This window comes from Cervus elaphus, chromosome 11, assembly GCF_910594005.1.
Source record: "Cervus elaphus chromosome 11, mCerEla1.1, whole genome shotgun sequence".
NCBI classification, from domain to species: domain Eukaryota; kingdom Metazoa; phylum Chordata; class Mammalia; order Artiodactyla; family Cervidae; genus Cervus; species Cervus elaphus.
The window spans coordinates 55,889,190-55,907,111 of NC_057825.1; the positions used below are offsets into that span (position 1 = coordinate 55,889,190).

Consider the following 17,922-nt stretch of genomic DNA (forward strand, 5'->3'; position numbering starts at 1 on the left):
CACACAACTCACACAACTTCATAGGAGGTGGCCCGTGTGGAGCCCTCACGATGCCCCTTGGGGGGCTGAGCACCCGCTGCTAACCAGGGCCTCACTCTATGCCAACCAGAGTCGGGAGCTGGCAGTCTCAGCAGCTGAGGGCACGGGGCAGAAACCCTGACACTCAGAGTCCTTCCAGAACACGGGTATTTCTGGGAAGAAAGGAGGAGGGGACAGGCACCAGGGTGAAAGGAGCTGGCCCTTAACTTTCAATCTGACCACCTGCTCATGACCTTGAACAGGCCATGTCAGTTTCAGTTTCCCAAACTGCAAAACCTGGGGGACTGCTCAGCCAATGCTGACGATCCCTCTTGGGCCAATAAGGCGTGGAATGAAAACGATGGGCTTGTGAGTCAGAGGGCCTGGGTGCAGAAACAAGTCCTGCTCCTCACCAGTTCGTCACTTAAACTCTGATACTCAGTTGTCTTGGCTGTAAAATGGGCAGAGGGGCCCCTGTGTGCCCAGGCAGCAGTGAGGAGGCAGGCAGACAGCAGCCACAGTGCACTCGAGTTTAGGACCATAAATGCCCCCAACAGTGCAGTTGTTCGAAGCATCTGCCAAGTCAGGTGTTCCAGGGCGTTCACTGCTTGGTGCTTTTAAATTCTCCCTACTCTAGTTTTCAGCGGTCACTCTGATTGGGTGGCAAAGCTCAGGGTGGGAGGTCCACCACACAGGCCCTACCCTGCCACTCCCCGGCTCCGGAAGGCGGCACACTACCTCATAGTTGCTGGCGAGGAAGGGGAACTGCTTAGGCTGCAGGAACTGTGTCTTGGGGATGTCCAGGCCGTCCTCCCCGTACAGGAACTGCACCACGCTGCCGTCGCTGTCGCGGACTGTCAGGTCGTACTGGACCACCAGCCCCTCCAGGTGTTTGATGATGCACCTGTACAGAGATCCTTCGCTCAGTGCCTACTGGGACTTCCCACCTCCTGGAGCAGCCTTTGATGGTGCAGGTGGAAGGCAGAGGCAGAAAAGGGGACTGCTGTTCTGCAGCCAAGCAAGCCCCAGGACAGGCTGGCTCCCGTGCCCCTGCGCAACCCTTGCTCCCATCTCCAGCCCTGGTTGCCTGCCCAGTCACTCTCCGGGAAAGGGCATGCCTGCTGACGCCTAGGCCCTTCCTATAAACCTCTGACCAATCCTCTAGAAGGAGAAGAATACTGGCTATTTTCTGTCTCAGGACACCCATGGATTACTTTTCAGAAGTTTTTTTTTTTCCCCAAAGGGAGCTTAAGCGAATTGGCAATGAAAATGTGAAAAAGTGACAGAGGTTGAATGGACCCTGGGACGCTGAGCCACCTAAAGGTGGCAGGGCAGGTGCTTTTTACCTCTGGAGGTAGCCGGAACGGCTGGTCTTCACAGCAGTGTCCACCAGACCCTCTCGCCCAGCCATGCAGTGGAAGAAGAACTCCTGTGGGAGAAGCGGGAAGGTCCAGGGGTGGCACAGTGAGGACAGCCTGCTTCCTGGAGGGCGGCTCAGGCCAATGTCCCCAGCAGCTCTGACAGCTCTGATGACGCCAGAGGCATCTGCCCTCCCGTGCGGTGACCTCTGTCTTATCCTGCCCGAGAGCAGAAGTACAAGTAGAGGAGAAGGGCCAGTTCTCATTCTCAAGAGTCCATCCTCAGAGTCACCCTCCATTTTTCAAACAGAAATAGCACTTTTGCCTCATCACGTAGTGTTTTCCAAACTTCCACAATGAGACATGCATTTATAACAATGATCGGCAAACATGTACATACATCCACACACATGTGTGGATAAGGATACATGATTCAAGCTAAGACTATGAAACTTTATGAAACAACCCCAGCCCTCACTCGGATGCCTTCTTTATCACCCTACTCTATTTCATCACATAAAGCCAGTTGCTATCTTTTACCACGGTTTCATGATTCACTTAGGGGTCGCAGCCAGAGTTTAGAACTCTCTGGTCTACATCAGCTCTCCACCACCCTTTGCCAGAGGCCATGGACAACCACCTGAGAGTCTGTGTGAGACCAAGAGAGAAGCCCTGGGAGTAGCCGATGGCCTTGACACAAAAGGTCAGTCCTCTTCACAACCTAGACTTAGTTGTCTGACCACAAGAGGCGTCTTTGCAGAGATGCACTGGACTAGGGAACAGAAAGCACTAATCGAAAAACCATTTCTCAAAGTGTGAGGAGAAAACCTTTCTCTTAGGGGAGAGTTCTATTGTTGATGGAGGAAAAACTAGGCATTTACTACAACTGGTCAGTTTCCCCACGGTCAAGGAAGAGCCATGAGGCTCTCTTAGGGGAGCTTTGTAAACTAAATCTCTGCGATGCTCCTTTTGGCAATGGAGAGCACTCTGGGAAAGGCTTCCCTGTCCCCAGCTGCCCTCAGAGGCAGGGAAGAACCGGCTGAGAGAAGGCACGAGGCAGGAAGAGGTCGAGCTGGGACTGATCTTATTCATCTTCCCACTCATCAGCAATCCTGCCCGAGCTCCCACGATGTGCCAGGTACCGCGTTGGGCTCTGGCATTATGAAGGTGAACATGATGTGGCTCTACGGTCCTCAGGGGCCCCTGGCATCTAGAGGGTAAGCAAGGATGTGGTGGCATTTATTCCTTGACTATCTTTGCTTAAAGCTGTTGGTGAAGGTCATAGGCTTCCTACTCCTGAGCATAGAAATGAGGAAGCCAAAAGGAAAAACCAAAAAATACATACCGGAGGCTTGATGCCAGTGAGGAACCTGCCAGTGACGAAGCCACCAGCCCTGGGTGTGAATTCATAAGGCTCGAAACAGGGCAACGACTTGCCAGATGCCATGAGCGGGGGTCTCCGGCCTTCCAATTCGATCTGGCCCAGCAGGCACGAGATCTGAGAGAAAGGAAACCCAGATGGAACTGAAGACCCACACACGCCTTAAATGATGCTCTGTCCCAGCAGGGGATGGAGCGTCTGCTCTTGAAGAAAAACTGCATGGAAATGGAGTTCCTGAAGGTCAACCTACATTTCTTAATGAACCAGGAAAGCTGATGTTTCAGGAAAATAACTGTATCTTCCTTTCACTGACTGATTAGAATTTTCATATTTGGGGTCAGTTGAAATAGACAGTGCTTTGCAAAAGCAGCCATGTTTCAGAATAATCTCGTGTTATACTTGAAAGGGACCCTCCCTAACGGGGAAACTGAGACGAGCAGAAAATAGTTTATTGTGATCCTGAACATTCTCCGGTCAAAAGAGAATGAAACTGCCTAGTGATGCTCTTGGGGGCAGTGTGTCTGGATTTTACTTAGTCAAAAGGGCTTCCTGATGGCCTCAAGCCTTGAAAGCCCATTCCAACTGTTCTGTACTCACCAAACAATGAGATGGTCCTTAGACACTCTCAAGATCATCAAATTTAAAAAAAAGTTGCTAAGATTTGTGAAATCATTGTGATACCACTGCAACATGAAAATATATAACCATACAGTATCTAAATTTATAATAGGCATCTATATGATACACTATGGAGAAGGAAATGGCAACCCACTCCAGTATTCTTGCCTGGAGAATCCCATGGACAGAGAAGCCTGGTGGGTTACAGTCCATGGGGTCGCGAAGAGTCGGACACGACTGAAGCGACTTAACATGTACACACACGATACACCATCTGGATACTCATCTCTATGTGTCTGCAACACTGGCATGTTAACAGTGGTTAGCTCCTGTACTGATTTCTACATATATTTTTGTATTGCACAGTACTTGCCACGCTTTGCATAGAACATGGATTCTTTAAAAAACAGAAACAAATCTGAAAAGTGCCCCCTACAACCACCCCAGTCATCTGCCAAGCAGCCAGCCCGCCTTTGCTCACACCTGCATGGTGTTCACTGTCGAACCTTTGGCTCCAGACTGCACCATCATCTGCAGATTATTCTCTGGGAACTGTCTGTGCAGGCCGAAGGGCATGCATGCCTGCGGATGGAACACACACATCAGTCAGCGACTCCTCCTTGGGAATCTCAGGTTTAGAAGGTAAATGGGGGAGCCCACTTAAGACTATGAATCTGGAGAGCAGTGCCAGATTCCATTTGAGGTTAAGGAGAAGTCTTGTCGGCATTAACCTTTTGGCTGGAAGCCCTGGAAAGAGGTCTAAAGAGTGGCTCCGGGTGCCATGCTTTCAACACTTCCGCCGGGAAGCTGGAAGGCAGATGCAGAGGGGCAACCATCTTTAGTTCGTGATGCTGAAATGCAGCTGGTTAAAAATAAAACCTAAGGTGGTGCCCTTGGGAACTTACCCATCAGAGCATGGCCTGGCCCTAGACAAGCAGCCATGATGACCAGTGCCCATGTCATACTCCTATCTGCCAACATGCTGCCCAAGTTCAAACAGGTGCTTCACTTCAGTTCCTGGGGCAGAAGAGTAGCCAAAGCCCCCAGGTGGATTGGGGAGATGCTGTGGAGAGGTGGGGGGTGGCTCTGAGTTTATCTAAGCCTCTGCCTTGGGAAGCAGACACCCACCCTCACACAGGAGAAACAAAGTGGATGTGAAGAGACAGAGGAAAAGACACACAGTAATCCTGAGACGCTTGAGATGACGCCCCACGTGCAGTATCCCCATTGAGCCCTGGAAGCTGAGCCTCCCCGTTCTCGAGCAATGCTGGAAGGCTGGAAGGAACCTCGCCTCGCAAGGACGGAACTGTACCAACAAGGTCTGCTGACAGCCAGTCAGAATTGAGTCAGCAAACACTGACTTCTGCTGGGCTTGGTCCTCCCTCTTCCTCCTCGGGTGGGGTGTCAAGGCCCAGGAGGCCAGGGTGAGGGCCAGGCAGGCTCCTTCAAGCCGCAGGACTGGGAGTCCCAGCTCTGGGGCAAGAATGGGGCTCCCTCTCCTTTCTCAGCTGTGGGGCTTTGGAGGACTGGCGGGAAAGTCAGACCTCACCCAGGACACTGTGCAGATGAGTTCCTGAATCCTGCCAGCAAATCCGTGAGGCAGGTGCTCCTCCCATCCCTGCCCCAGGGGAGGACACTTTGCTCAGACCGCTCACATCACACAAGGCCGGAGATCTCAGAGCAAGTCCATGGAAGAGCCAGGATTCAAACACGGGCCTTCACCCCAGCTCTCCTACACACGCAGCACTGGAGGTGCTGATCCTTTACCGTGCCCCTCCACCCTGCAGAGGCCCCTGGAAAAGACTTTCTTCAGTCCCCTTTAAGGCCATTACCCTAAAATACAAACATTTAAAACAACAACTAGTGCAGAATTCCCTGGCGGTCCAGTGCTTCGGACAAGGAGCTTTCATTGCCGAGGACCTGGGTTCAATCCCTGGTTGGGGAACTAAGATCCCGCAAGCCAGATAGCGTGGCAAAAAATAAATAAGTAAAAGAAAGAAAGAATAATGCAATGCCTTCATGCTCAGCATTAATCAAAGGAAGACCTCTCCAGACCCTCACTGAGGGTACAAATCCCTTGGCTTTTCAAAGTGATCAATTCTACTTGCCCCATCTCGAGTCTCACCTAGTCAGCTGTTCAACAGTCAAATTGCTCCAAGAGGCCCAGAGTGAGACTCAAAATGTAATTAGAAAAAACAAAAAACAAAACAGCATTCAAAATGGTGGTGGTAGATGCACATGCCACTGGACTAACCTTGTTAATTTCATTGCTGTAATGGTTCACTTCCTCCTTGAACTTCAGGTCAATCATGTTAAAATCCCTCTGGTCTTTACCCAGATGGGCATCCTGCCACTTCCCTCGGACCTCATCACATGACGCTGCCTCTGGCAGGTTTAACGCAGCCCTGACAGCCTAGGATTAAAAGAGGAAACATTGGAGGCTGCAGGCAAGGGAGGAAGGTGTGGGCTCCATCCTGCTGGAGCCCGACCGACTCTGCGGCAAGTGGTATCCCCCAGGCCCTTCTCACCCGGGGCCCACAGTGGGTTGACTCTTCAATGATCCCATGTCTCCTGACATCCGCCTTTGGCTTGACCAAAATGTCTTCTACTCCTGTGAAGTAAAACAGACCAGTTTGGATGCAACCGGGCCTGACTTCTCACCAGGTTGTGAACTTGGTGAGGTCAAGGCATGGGGCATGGTGACAGGCACCCAGGGAGCACCTGAATAATGATGGTGACATTCCCATCACCTCAAAGAGACTGCTACCATCTCTTAAGTGCTTATCATCTTACAAATGACAAAGCTAAGGCTCAAACTTGAGCCCACGGGTACAGAGGTAGAAAGCTGACCTAGGCCCAAGTCCCATACTTGGCCACCAGCTACAGGTTCTCCATTCAAAAAAACACGTTGGATGAATTGGACAGAGGTGAAGATGACATTCTGGGTGAAAAACTGGGGTTGAGGAAAACAGAAGAGGGAGGAAGCAGACATCCCAGTTTTGACTTCCAGAAATCACATGTCAGCAGGGACCACACTATATAGCTGTGAGAATCCGTGGGCAAGCACACACAGACACATCCAAGCCTGGCTGACAGGGACAACCACTGCAGGGTCCTCTCTGTTGCTCTGGAAGGAATAGTGCCTGGGCCACTTCAGTGAAGCCTGTCCCTCTGGCTTCAAAGGGCTAAGGAGTTCCCCATCTTAGGCAGGAAGTCTTCCCACTTCATTTTTCAATGAACTACTTTCTGTCTACATTTGAGAGCTATTGACCTCAACAGTCCCTCAGTCAAGGTCTCAGGGGGAAGGGAATTCAAGGCTGCCGTATTGCAAAGCTGGGCTAAGATGTCTGGGACTCCCACATGCAATGTTCTGGAAGCCTGAGTGCCTCTAAAGAACTTGAGGAGGAGAAAGAATCTGTTGCTCTGTGAGCAAGCCACACCATGACAATGGGCCCTTCCACAGGGTCAGCTCCAGGCCATCTTGCTCTCCCTTCAGTGACCTCTGGCTGCAAGGGCTGAAGGCACTTCCACTAGCCTGGACTTCCCTCCAAGCTTGACAGTCTTTGCACTTTGGCCAGTTTCTCCTTGGATCACGTGCTGAGCATAGCTGCTTGTTAGGTTCGGTCCTCACCACGGTCTGGGTGTGGATTCTTCGTCTACTTTTTTTAAAATTTATTTACTTTTGGCTGCTCTTGGTCTTCATTGCTTTGCTCAGGCTTTCTCTAATTGTGGCGAGCGGGGGTTCTCTTTGTTGCCGTGTGTGGACTTCTCATTGTGATGGCTTCTCTTCTGTGCAGCACAGGCTTTAGGTGTGCAGGCTTCAGTAGTTGCGGGCACACAGGCTTACCTGCTCTGCGGCCTGTGGGATCTTCCTGGACCAGGGATCAAACCCATGTCTCCTGCAATGGCAGGTAGATTCTTATCCACTGTGCCACCAGGGAAGTCCATCTACTTTCCATTTTTAAAGATATTTGTTCAAGGAAGCTCACCAGAGAAATACTGTGAGAACCAGGAAAGAGCTTAAAATGTCTAATAATAGGAACTGGTAAAATAAACCATGGTACATCTACAAAAGCAAGACAGTTTATAGCCACGGACCTGAGGAAGTCAGTTAAACTATCTGCTCACAGAAGGACATTTATAAAACATATCTGTAAATGGTAGAAGGGAGCAGATTACAAAACACTAGGTATTACTGTAGGAACCCCTTTTTTTCTGAAAGTGTTTGTACTTAGAAAGTCTAGAAAGACATGTACCAAGTCAATATTGGTGTTATCTCTGGCAGTTGAATGCTGGGTGCTTTTTAATTATTTTCATGTCTGTGTTTATTTTGACTTTTCCACTATATAAGTTTTATAATTATGATGGCCTTGCTTCAGGCCAATGAGCAAATTCTAGCTGACCCACTGGCTCCCTGTGCATGTGAGCCAGTCCATGAACTCAGTCTCATCAGTTGGATGATTCCCACACTTGTTGGGGGTCCTGCTCAGTGCAAGGCCTGACACCCATTCCTCATGCGTGGGAAACTGCAGAAGGGCTTGGACTCCGCTGTGCACACCGAGAGACACACCGCTCTGAATGAGCTCACGGCATGGAAAATATCAGCCCCCTTATTTCTTTATCAAAGTCAACTTCTTAAAACAGTGGGCTGTCATTTCCAGGGAGAGAGTTCCTCCTTCTGTCTTAGGATCACTTGACAGGTCTGCCTCAACGTGGTATTTCCAACAGAACCCGCTGTGTTGGGAGATGTTCTGACAACAGGAAGACTCCAGGTGGAGTGCAGAGTGCCCGGAAGATTCTGGAAGGGCACTTGCAGGAGAGAATGGAGGTATGAGTGTGAAGAAAAATCAGTTTAGGAGACTGGAGACCATAAAGAAAGGCGTTGAGAAAGGGACAGAATGGAAATGTAGATGGGGGAAGGGGTGTCACTCTGTGCTGTATGGAGAGAGGAAGAGACTGGGGTGTACGGGTGTGTGTGGGGGGCTGCGGAAGCACGGAGAAGCAGCAAGGCTGTGCAGTGTCACTGGTGGCCCCGTGAAGATGCCCTCATGAAGGGAGCCCAGCTGTTCCCCTGGAACCGGGAGAGACAATCTGGCAGGTGTGCTGGCTGGGGAAGTGGACTGAGCGGGGTGGGGCCCCAGAGCCACCTGGCTGACTCACCCAAGGTGAAGCCTCTGTAGAGCTGCAGGTAGGCGGTGAAGAGGCGGGCCAGGCAGGTGAGAACCCTGCCGCTGGTCTCCCCACCGTAGATCTCGTAGCAGCAGTGGACCAGGCCGTAGGCGGAGCTCCCGTAGTGCGCCTTGTCCAGCACCCCGCAGAGTAGCTCCCCTGCTCTGATGATCACCTGCGGACGGATGGCCACTGGCGCTGGGGGGGAGCACCCAGCCCCTCCCTCACTCCGTGTCTTACTGACCTTATAACCCTCACCTGCCTCAAATTCCTGATGCAAAGAAGCGGATAAAGCAGGTGAGCACATAGAGAACAACATTCAGGGCTTCCCTGGTGGCTCAGTGGTAAAGAATTCATCCGCCAATGCAGGAGACATGGGTTCGATCCCTGACATGGGAATATCCCACATGCCTTGGAGCAACTAAGTCTGTGAGCCACAACGACCTGAGCCTGTACTCTAAAGCCCAGGAGCCACAACTGCTGAGGCCTGTGCTGCCCAACCAGAGGAGCCACTGCAGTGAGAAGCCTGTGCACCACAACTAGGGAGTAGCCTCCAGGCTCTCCGCAACTAGAGAAAAAAGCCCACGTAGCAACGAAGACCCAGCACAGCCAAAAATAAAATAAATAGCATAAAAAAAAGACATTAAAAAAAATTCTTTTTCGGGGACTACCCCCCCCCCCAAAGACAGTTCAGTGTGTTCCTACATGGCCCCACTCCCATCACCCATCCGTTCTGACTTGGGGTCACGTATCCTTGACAAAAACTTTGTGACTGAAAAGGAGTACATTTTGAGTCTAAACTTCATAACTGTGACCTTGGCCTAGGTACTTCCTCCCTGGAACCTTGGGAGTAAGAAAAAGATAACCTTTCTAATATCCTTTAAGGCTTGAATTTGTACTTCCCTAAAGCTTGTTTCAAGCATCAGAAGCTAATTTAAAGAAGGATTTCTAGTTTAAATTTAAATTTAAAACTCAATTTAAATTTCTAGTTTAAAGGATTTCTAATTTAAAGAAGAGTGCTGTACACATTAAGTGTATGATCTACGAAGGGAAAGAAAAGGGGCAGCTTGGATTCTATTATGAATGGCATGTGTGTTAGACCCTGTGACAAAGCCCTTGTGAGCGGGGGCCCTGGGGATACTTCCCCACCGAGAGCATATGAGGCCCTGGAAATCTTCAGTGTGGGGTCACAGTCTCACTCTCCTGCAACAGCGCTGTGTCCCTGGGGTTTGGCTGTCCTGGAGATGCTGCCGAGGCCTGGTTCCTAGGCATGGAGCTGGGAGGTGTGAAACCTCAGCACGAGGTGATGATAGCCAGCCAATCACGGGTCTCAGGGTCTGCATGTCCAAGCTTTGCAGAGTCAAGTTTGAGGCCTTCTGCTGGAAGAGCCTTCCCAAGCTGGCTATAAGCTTTACATAAGAGTCAAGCGCTAATGGTTGGGGACTTCCCTTGTGGTCTGGTGGCTAAGAGTCTGAGCTCCCAATGCAAGAATCTCAGGTTCAATCCCTAGGTCAGGGAACTAGATCCCGGACACCACAACTAAGAGTTCACATGCTGCAATTGAAGATCCCATGTGCCAAAACTAAGATCTAGTACAGCCTACAGCCAAATAAATAAAGAAAAAAAATAAATTAAAAAAGGAATACTAGTGGTTGACTCTACACAGCTCGGTACAACTCCTTCCTTCGAGGCATGACTCCTCTTTCTATACATGTGCCTCCACTTCTCTGTCTTGGTTTTAAGTCAAGCCGCCTAAACCTGGGACTAGAAGCCTCCAATGTACACAGCTGGGCAGCCATACCTGGGACTCACACATGGAGTCGGGGTTAAAGCCGGGAACGAGCCGAGGAGGCTCCTTCACCCAGGCCTTTCCCCCGATCTTCGCCTTTCCCGACAAGTTCAAGGGGATATGGTCCTCCGGGATTATGTTGATGAGCAATGTGGACACGACCTGGAAAGAAAAAGAAGACAAAGCTGATGGCAGGAAGAAAAGCTGAGATGTTTCCTTTTAGGTCCGCTTGTCTTTCTTAATTCTGAAAGGCAGACAACTCCATTCTGATGAGCTGTAGGTGAAGCAGAAAAAACAAACCAACCAAACACCACCACCACCACTACCAACAAAGGGACAGTTTCTTGTCTGTGGGACAAGCTGATCTCAGTTTTTACTTTTCTGCTTATGTGACTTATGTATAATGTACAGCATATGAGAGCTGGACCATAAAGAAGGCTGAGCACTGAAGAATTGATGCTTTCAAACTATGGTGCTGAAGAAGACTCTGGAGAATCCCTGGACAGCAAGGAGATCAAACTAGTCAGTCCTAAAGGAAATCAACCCTGAATTCACTGGAAGGACTTGATGCTGAAGCTCCAAAACTTTGGCTACCTGATACGAAGAGCCAACTCATTGGAAACGACCCTGATGCAAGGAAAGATTGAGGGCAAGAGAAGAGGGTGACAGAGGATGAGATGGTTGGATAGCATCACTGACTCAATGGACATGAGTTTGAACAAACTCTGGGAGATAGTGAAGGACAGGGAAGCCTGGTGTGCTGCAGTCCAGGGGTCACAAAGAGTCAGACATGACTGAGCAAGTGAACAACAACAGGATTAGAAACAAACACACACCACCAAGAACCTCACTTCATCTTAGACAGCATCACCCCCTGACCTGAAAATTAAATTCCTGAATAGACCAAGGGAAGAAAAGGAAAATAAATTGCTGTGGGCTCATAGCACAGAAAGATTTAAATTTGTATGTGGGTTAAAAAAAAAAAAAGAAACAAGGACAGCAGGATTGAGGGAGGCTGAGGCAGCGCTGACATGTCAGCCCCAGCACTGGGGCAAAGGTCCAGGAATGCTTGTCAGAAGCATCCTCCTCCCATTTTCAGGCCACGTCAAAGCACGTGACAATTATCACATACAATCAGTAACATCCTCCTGTAGAATAGCGTTGACTTTCTGGCGCCAAGGAGGAAAGGATGTGAAGACTAAGAACTCAGAGCTTTCCCTCGAAAGAGCTTCACAGAGGAGGCCCAAGTATCTGACTGAAAAGCGAACTGCAGTGAAGCTTTGAGACGCAGGGGGTGTCCCAATGTCCACTCCATCATACTGGTTGTGAGTTGCGGGTCAAACGGTTATGCTCTCAGCCTTAGCTTGCGCATGCATAGAATACAGTTATGATCCGTTCATTCATTAAGCAATTACATATCGAGTGCTTACTATGAACCAGGCACTGGGAGGAGTGGTGAATAAAACAGTCGCCGCCCTCAGTCCTTGGAGCCTCCAGTCCCAAGCGGATCCACACTTTGGAGGAAAATAAAGCGGGGAAAGAACAGCTAGGGTAGAGCAGGGGGAAGAGAGAATACCTGGGATTTTGAATAAGACAAGCAGGGCCTTACCACAACGGAGACGGGAGCCCTGAGGAGGTCAGATCATTCATTTCGGGCAGGAGGCTTTTCATTCAAGTGTGAAGTATTTGGAAGGTTTTGATCACAGGAGTGACATGCTCAGTTTTCACTTTTAGCAGGATCCCTCGTTCCACACACTGACCTGGCCAAAAAGTTCTTTTGGGTTTCCCCATAGAATGTTACAGAGAAACCCAAATGAACTTTTTGGTCAACCCAACACATTCCTGGCCTGGACTTCGAGGCTAAATCAATGATGCAGAGAATAAGCCTCCCAAGTGACACTGACAAGAAGACTTGGCACTTTAGAAGCAGTCATTAAGGCAACGTGAGCAGGAAGCACGCAGGACGGAGTCTCTGTGTGAGGCCCATCACAGGGCACACTGGTGAGGTGATAGCTTAGCTTTCACATGATTCACTGTTACAGAGCTGATCCCAGAAATTGATTTATTTGACTGGAATTAATTATGGCTACTTGAAAGGCTGGGGAGTCCTTCTCCTGCTTAAATCAGTATGGCCACCCACTCAATCTGTTGCTGCTGAGTCGCTAAGTCATGTACGACTCTTTTACAACCCCATGGACTGTAGCCTGCCAGTCTCCTCTGTCCATGGGATTTCCTAGTCAAGAATACTGGGGTGGGTTGTTCTTTCCTTCTCCAAGGAATCCTCCTGACCTGGAGATCTAACCCGCTTCTCCTGTGTCTCCTGCACTGGCAGGCAGATTTTTTACCACTGAGCCACCTGGGAAGCTCTCATTCATTCTATGTGTGTGCATGCTCAAAAAGTCGTATTCGACTCTTTGCAACCCCATGTACTATAGCCTGCCAGGCTCCTATGTCTATGGAAAATTTCCAGGCAAGAATACTGGAGCAGATTGCTATTTCCTCCTCCAGGGAATCTCCCCAACCCAGGGATCGAACCCATATCTCTTGCGTCTCCTGCATAGGCAGGCAGATCCTTTATCACTGCACCACCTCTGCAGGTACTAACAGGAGGTCAACTTCACAAGCAGCCCACATGGGAGCAGCTGTACCTGGGATGACCATGGGTCAGTTCTGGAGAGGCCAAGGGCATGCATTCCCAAGGAAGCAATAGGCTTGAGGCAGGCAGACCGGTTGGACAGGTCCTGGGGCAGCGAGGGAGTGGGTAGGCGGGGCAGGGTTGGAGGCATTGGGAGCCATCTGCTGGCATAGACAGCTCTTTGTATGCCTGTACCAGGCCCATAAAGAAGGATCTGTATGTACACAATGGGGTCAGGGCGGTTACGAGAGCAGCTGTCTTTTCATGCATGTGCACCAGGAGCCGGGGGACAACTGGCAACAACACTGTTACAGAAAGCAGACAATACTCCTTGTTATCTCCGAGGAAAATGACCAGGAAGGTCTTGGCCCTCACTCTTCACAAGGCTGGCACTGCCAGGACAGAGGCTAAGGAGGAAAGCTAGGAGGGTGACTTCCCAGGATGCTGACTATGAGCTGCACTTAAACCACCGTGCCACCTGCACAGTGGGAATTGCCAGCTGGGCACAGTCAGGATGGAAAGTCTGGGAGATGGCTAACACATGCAGCCAATACATGTAAGGAAAGGAGATGGACCTGCCACTTCATCTGTAAAATCAAGGGAGCAGGAAAAGCATCTGACAATCTCAATACCCTTTCACAATACAAACGGTCAACAGATTCGGAAGAGGCGGCAACATCATCTGCCTGATAAACGGGAGGCACTGATGTAAAAACTACCACTGCCATTTTCAGTAAGCAAAGATGATGCTTTCTAAGATCAGGAACAAGGAAAGAATGCATGCTTTTGCCACTCTATTCAATAATGTTCTAGAGGTTTGAGTCAGGGCAATCAGGCATGGAAAGAAGAAAAAGCTTTCAGATTAGAGAGTAAGAAAGTAAACAACCTCTGAATGCAGATGACATAACCTTATACAGAGAAAACCTGAAAGAATTCAGATGAACTTGTTAGCGCTAGTAAATGACTTGAGCAAAACTGGAAGATATAAGATCAATATTCAAAAATCAATCATATTTCTATACATTAACAATGAACAATCTGAAAATGAAATTAGAAAAACAATTCCACGTACAATAGAATCACAAAGAATAAAATACTCAGGAATAAATTCAACCAAAAAAGTCTAAGACTTTTAAGTGGAAAACAATAACATACTATTGAAAGAAGTTAAAGAAGATCTAAGTAAATGAAAAGACATCATGGATTGGAAGATTTAATATTGTTAAGATGGCAACACTTTCCAAATTGATCTACAGATTCAATGCAATCCTTATTAAAATTCCAACTTGCATAACTAACAAGCTGACCCTAAAATTCAAATGGGAATGCAAGGGACCCCAAATGGTCAAAACAATCTTGAGAAAGTAGACAAAGCTGAAGGACTCATATTTCCAGATTTTAAAATTTATTACAAAGCTACAATAATCAGGACATGGGTTCCCAGGTGACATGAGTGGTAAAGAACCCGCCTGCTGATGCAGGAGACATAAGACATGGGCTCGATCCCTGGGTTGGGAAGATCCCTGAAGGAGGGCACGGCAAGTCACTCCAGTATTCTTGCCTGGAGAATCCCCATGGTCAGAGGAGCCTGGCGGGCTACAGTCCACGGGGTCACACAGAGTCGGACACGACTGAAGCGACAGCACACAGCACTCATTGGCGCAAAGACAGACACACTGACCAACGGAACAGAGGTAAGAGTCTACGAGTAAGCCCATACCTCAGTGGCTAACTGATTTTCAACAAGAATGCTAAGAACATTCAATGGGGAAAGAACAGTTTTATTAACAAATGATGCTGAGACAACTGCATATCTACCAACAAAAGAATAAAGGTGGACCCCTATCTCATAATACACAGAAAAATTAACTGAAAATGGATCAAAGACATAAATGTCAGGGATAAAACCATAAAACTCTTAGTTGAAAACACAGCTGTAAATCTGTGTGACCCTGAAATTGGCAAAAGTTTCTAAGATATGACACCAAAAGTACAAGGAACCAAAAAAAAAGTAAATAGGCTTTCATAAAAATTTTAAAAAGTGATGTGTCAAAGGACACTGTCAAAGGAAAAAAGAACCCATACAATGGGAGAAAATACCTGTGTTATCATATATGTGATACAGATCTGGTAGCCAGAATATATAAAGAACTGTTAGAATTTAACAATAAAAAGACAAACAACCCAATTAATAAATGGGCAAAAGGCATGAAGAGACACATCTCCAAAGAAGATATTACAAATGGCCAGTAAGCACATGAAAAGCTGCTCAATATTATTAATCATTAGGAAAAGGCAAATGAAAACCATAATGAAAGACTACTTCACACCCACTAAGATGGCTATTTTATTATTATTATCATTATTATTATTTTTTTGCTGTGCCACTCAGCTTGTAAGATCTTAGATCCCTGATCAGGGTTCAAACTCAGGCCCTGGCAGTGAAAGTGCCAAGTCCTAACCACTGCACTGCCAGAGAACTCCCCCAAGATGGTTATTTTAAAAACAAAAGAAAAATAAATGTTGGAGTGAATATCGAGAAATTAGAACCCTCATGTACTGTTGGTGGGGATTTAAAATTGTAAGCTGCCTTGGAAAACGGTTTGCTAGTTCCTCAAAAAAGTTAAACACAGAATTCCCTTATGACCCAGTGGCTTCTCTCTTAGCTATATATTCAAAGAGAATTGAAAGTACATATTCATATAAATGAGTGCATCAGTTTCATGCACCAGTTATGCACAAATACTCATTGCAGTCTTATTTGTAACAGCCAAAAAGTGGAAAACAAGCCAAATTATCCATTTATCAACTGACAAGTGAATAACATGTGGAATATCCATACAATGGAATATTATTTAGCCACAAAAAGAAATGAAGTACTGTTTATGCTACAACATGAATGAATCTTGAAACCATTATGTTAACTAAAAGAAACAAGCCATAAAAAGGTACCTATTGTATGATACCATTTATATGAAATGTCTCAAACAGGCAAATCAATAGAGACAGAAAGTTGATTTCCAGGGGATGGGGGAGGGAGGAATTAGGACTGAATGCTAATAGGAACAGAGTTTCTTTTGGGGATTATGGAAATGTTCTGGAATTAGACAGTAGAAATGGTTGCACCACAGAGAATACACTAAAAATAAGCACTGAATTATACACTTACTAAAAATGATAAAGTTTATGGTATGAATTATATCTCAATTTAAAAAAAAAACAAGGATGCCAGACAAGATTCTAGGTCTCTTCCTGCACTAATACTGTAGAAGTGTATAATTTACTTTCTGGTCATAAACTATGCCAGGAATAAAAGACCAACCACAACATTCTCAGGGAACTAAGATCCCACAAGTTGCATGGTGTGGCTAAAAAGGAAAATAACTGGACACTCATTAAATATCTGCCATTAGAGGGACAGTTAAATCAACTATAGAATATCCATATTACTGGGTACAACACAGAATGGGTTAAGAAGAATGAAGTCAATCTACACGTACAGACAGAGAATGAACCCAATAGACCATTATCATAGCATGCCTACTCAGTCGTGTCTGACTCTTTACAATCCCAAGGACTGCAGCCTGCCACGCTCCTCTGTCCATGGAATTTTCCAGGCAAGAATACTGGCGTGGCTTGCCATTTCTTACTCCAGGGGATCTTCCTGATCCAGGGATCGAACCCACATCTCCTGCACTGGCAGGCAGATTCTTTGACCACTGTGACCTCTGAGAAGCCCATAGATCATTAAGTGAACTAAGTATGTCACAAAGCAATTATAAGAAACATTCTATTGCCCTAGCACATGAAAACAGCTAAATAAACTTTTTGCTACATCTGAAGTATGTTAGGGTGGTTCAAATTGCCTGAAATAATGGGATTTCCTGAAATAATGGAAATAATGGCATTCCTTTTGGAGGACCTGACAGCTCATTTAAAGTAAGCCATCTTACAGATCAGTTTAAACTGAGGTTTCCTTATACCTACGGATAAGGAAAATGCGTATCTCAGGCAAAAGAATAACATGGATAAAGAAGCAGTCTTAAATACAAGCTCAAAATTGACTGTCAAATTTAATCATGGTTCATGGTTCCCCTGAGTAGGTATATGATTCCATTTTTATTTCTTCTCTGTGAGAGTATGCACTTAGATGAACAATGGAGTTGGAGAGAGAAGAAATTTTTCCTTTTTCCTTTGATATTACTATCTCTTTAAGTAAAAACTTATGTTACACTTCTATAGTTAATATAATAAATGAAATCAGCAAGGTTGTGGAATACAAGGACAATACAAAATTACAAAATTAGTTGTATTTCTATATACTAACCATAAACAAATAGGAAATTCAATAATAAAATCATCTATGATAGCAATGTCTAGAAATGAATCTAAGGAAAGATGAACAAGACTTCTATGTCACTGAAAGAATGGAATATTCAGTACTGGAAATATGTCCATTCTCCCTAAGTGATCTGTAGATGTGATGTAATTCCAATAAAACTCCTTGTAGCTATTTTTTGGCAGAAATGTACAAGAATGCTTTGAAATTCACGGGGCCAAGAATATTCAAGACAGTCTTAAAAAACAATGCTGGAGACTTACTATCAAAAATCAAAACTTATTATAAAGCTACAATAATTAAGAGTGTAGTATTGGTGCAATGGAATCAAACAACCAAAGGAACTGAAATGAATCCAGGAGTAGACCTACACATATGCAATTAGTTGATTTAGGACACAAGAAATACTAAAGAGCAGAGGAAAAGCAAACACTTCTCATCAATTACGTCACATCAATGGGATAGTCCTACAGGAAAAAAATGAATCCTGACCCCTACCTCACATCAACACACCCACAAAAACCAACTCTGGGCATAAGTAGACCTAAACATGAATGGTAAAACAATAAAACTGCTAAACAGTGATACAGAGAAATATCTTAATGACTTTGGGAC

At 46.7% G+C, this 17,922-nt stretch overlaps 1 protein-coding gene across 1 annotated transcript in view; it reads right to left on the minus strand.

The window, feature by feature from the left end:
• POLR1A (RNA polymerase I subunit A) overlaps positions 1-17,922 on the minus strand; it is an 84,136-nt gene that overhangs the window by 17,641 nt on the left and 48,573 nt on the right. Inside the window, exons 15-22 of the mRNA XM_043917800.1 lie at positions 10,346-10,495; positions 8,536-8,719; positions 5,904-5,986; positions 5,630-5,788; positions 3,859-3,957; positions 2,722-2,874; positions 1,365-1,447; positions 757-922 (exon numbers count right to left, since the gene is read on the minus strand). Coding sequence (XP_043773735.1) covers positions 757-922; positions 1,365-1,447; positions 2,722-2,874; positions 3,859-3,957; positions 5,630-5,788; positions 5,904-5,986; positions 8,536-8,719; positions 10,346-10,495 — 1,077 coding nt within the window. The remainder of the gene's footprint in view (positions 1-756; positions 923-1,364; positions 1,448-2,721; positions 2,875-3,858; positions 3,958-5,629; positions 5,789-5,903; positions 5,987-8,535; positions 8,720-10,345; positions 10,496-17,922) is intronic.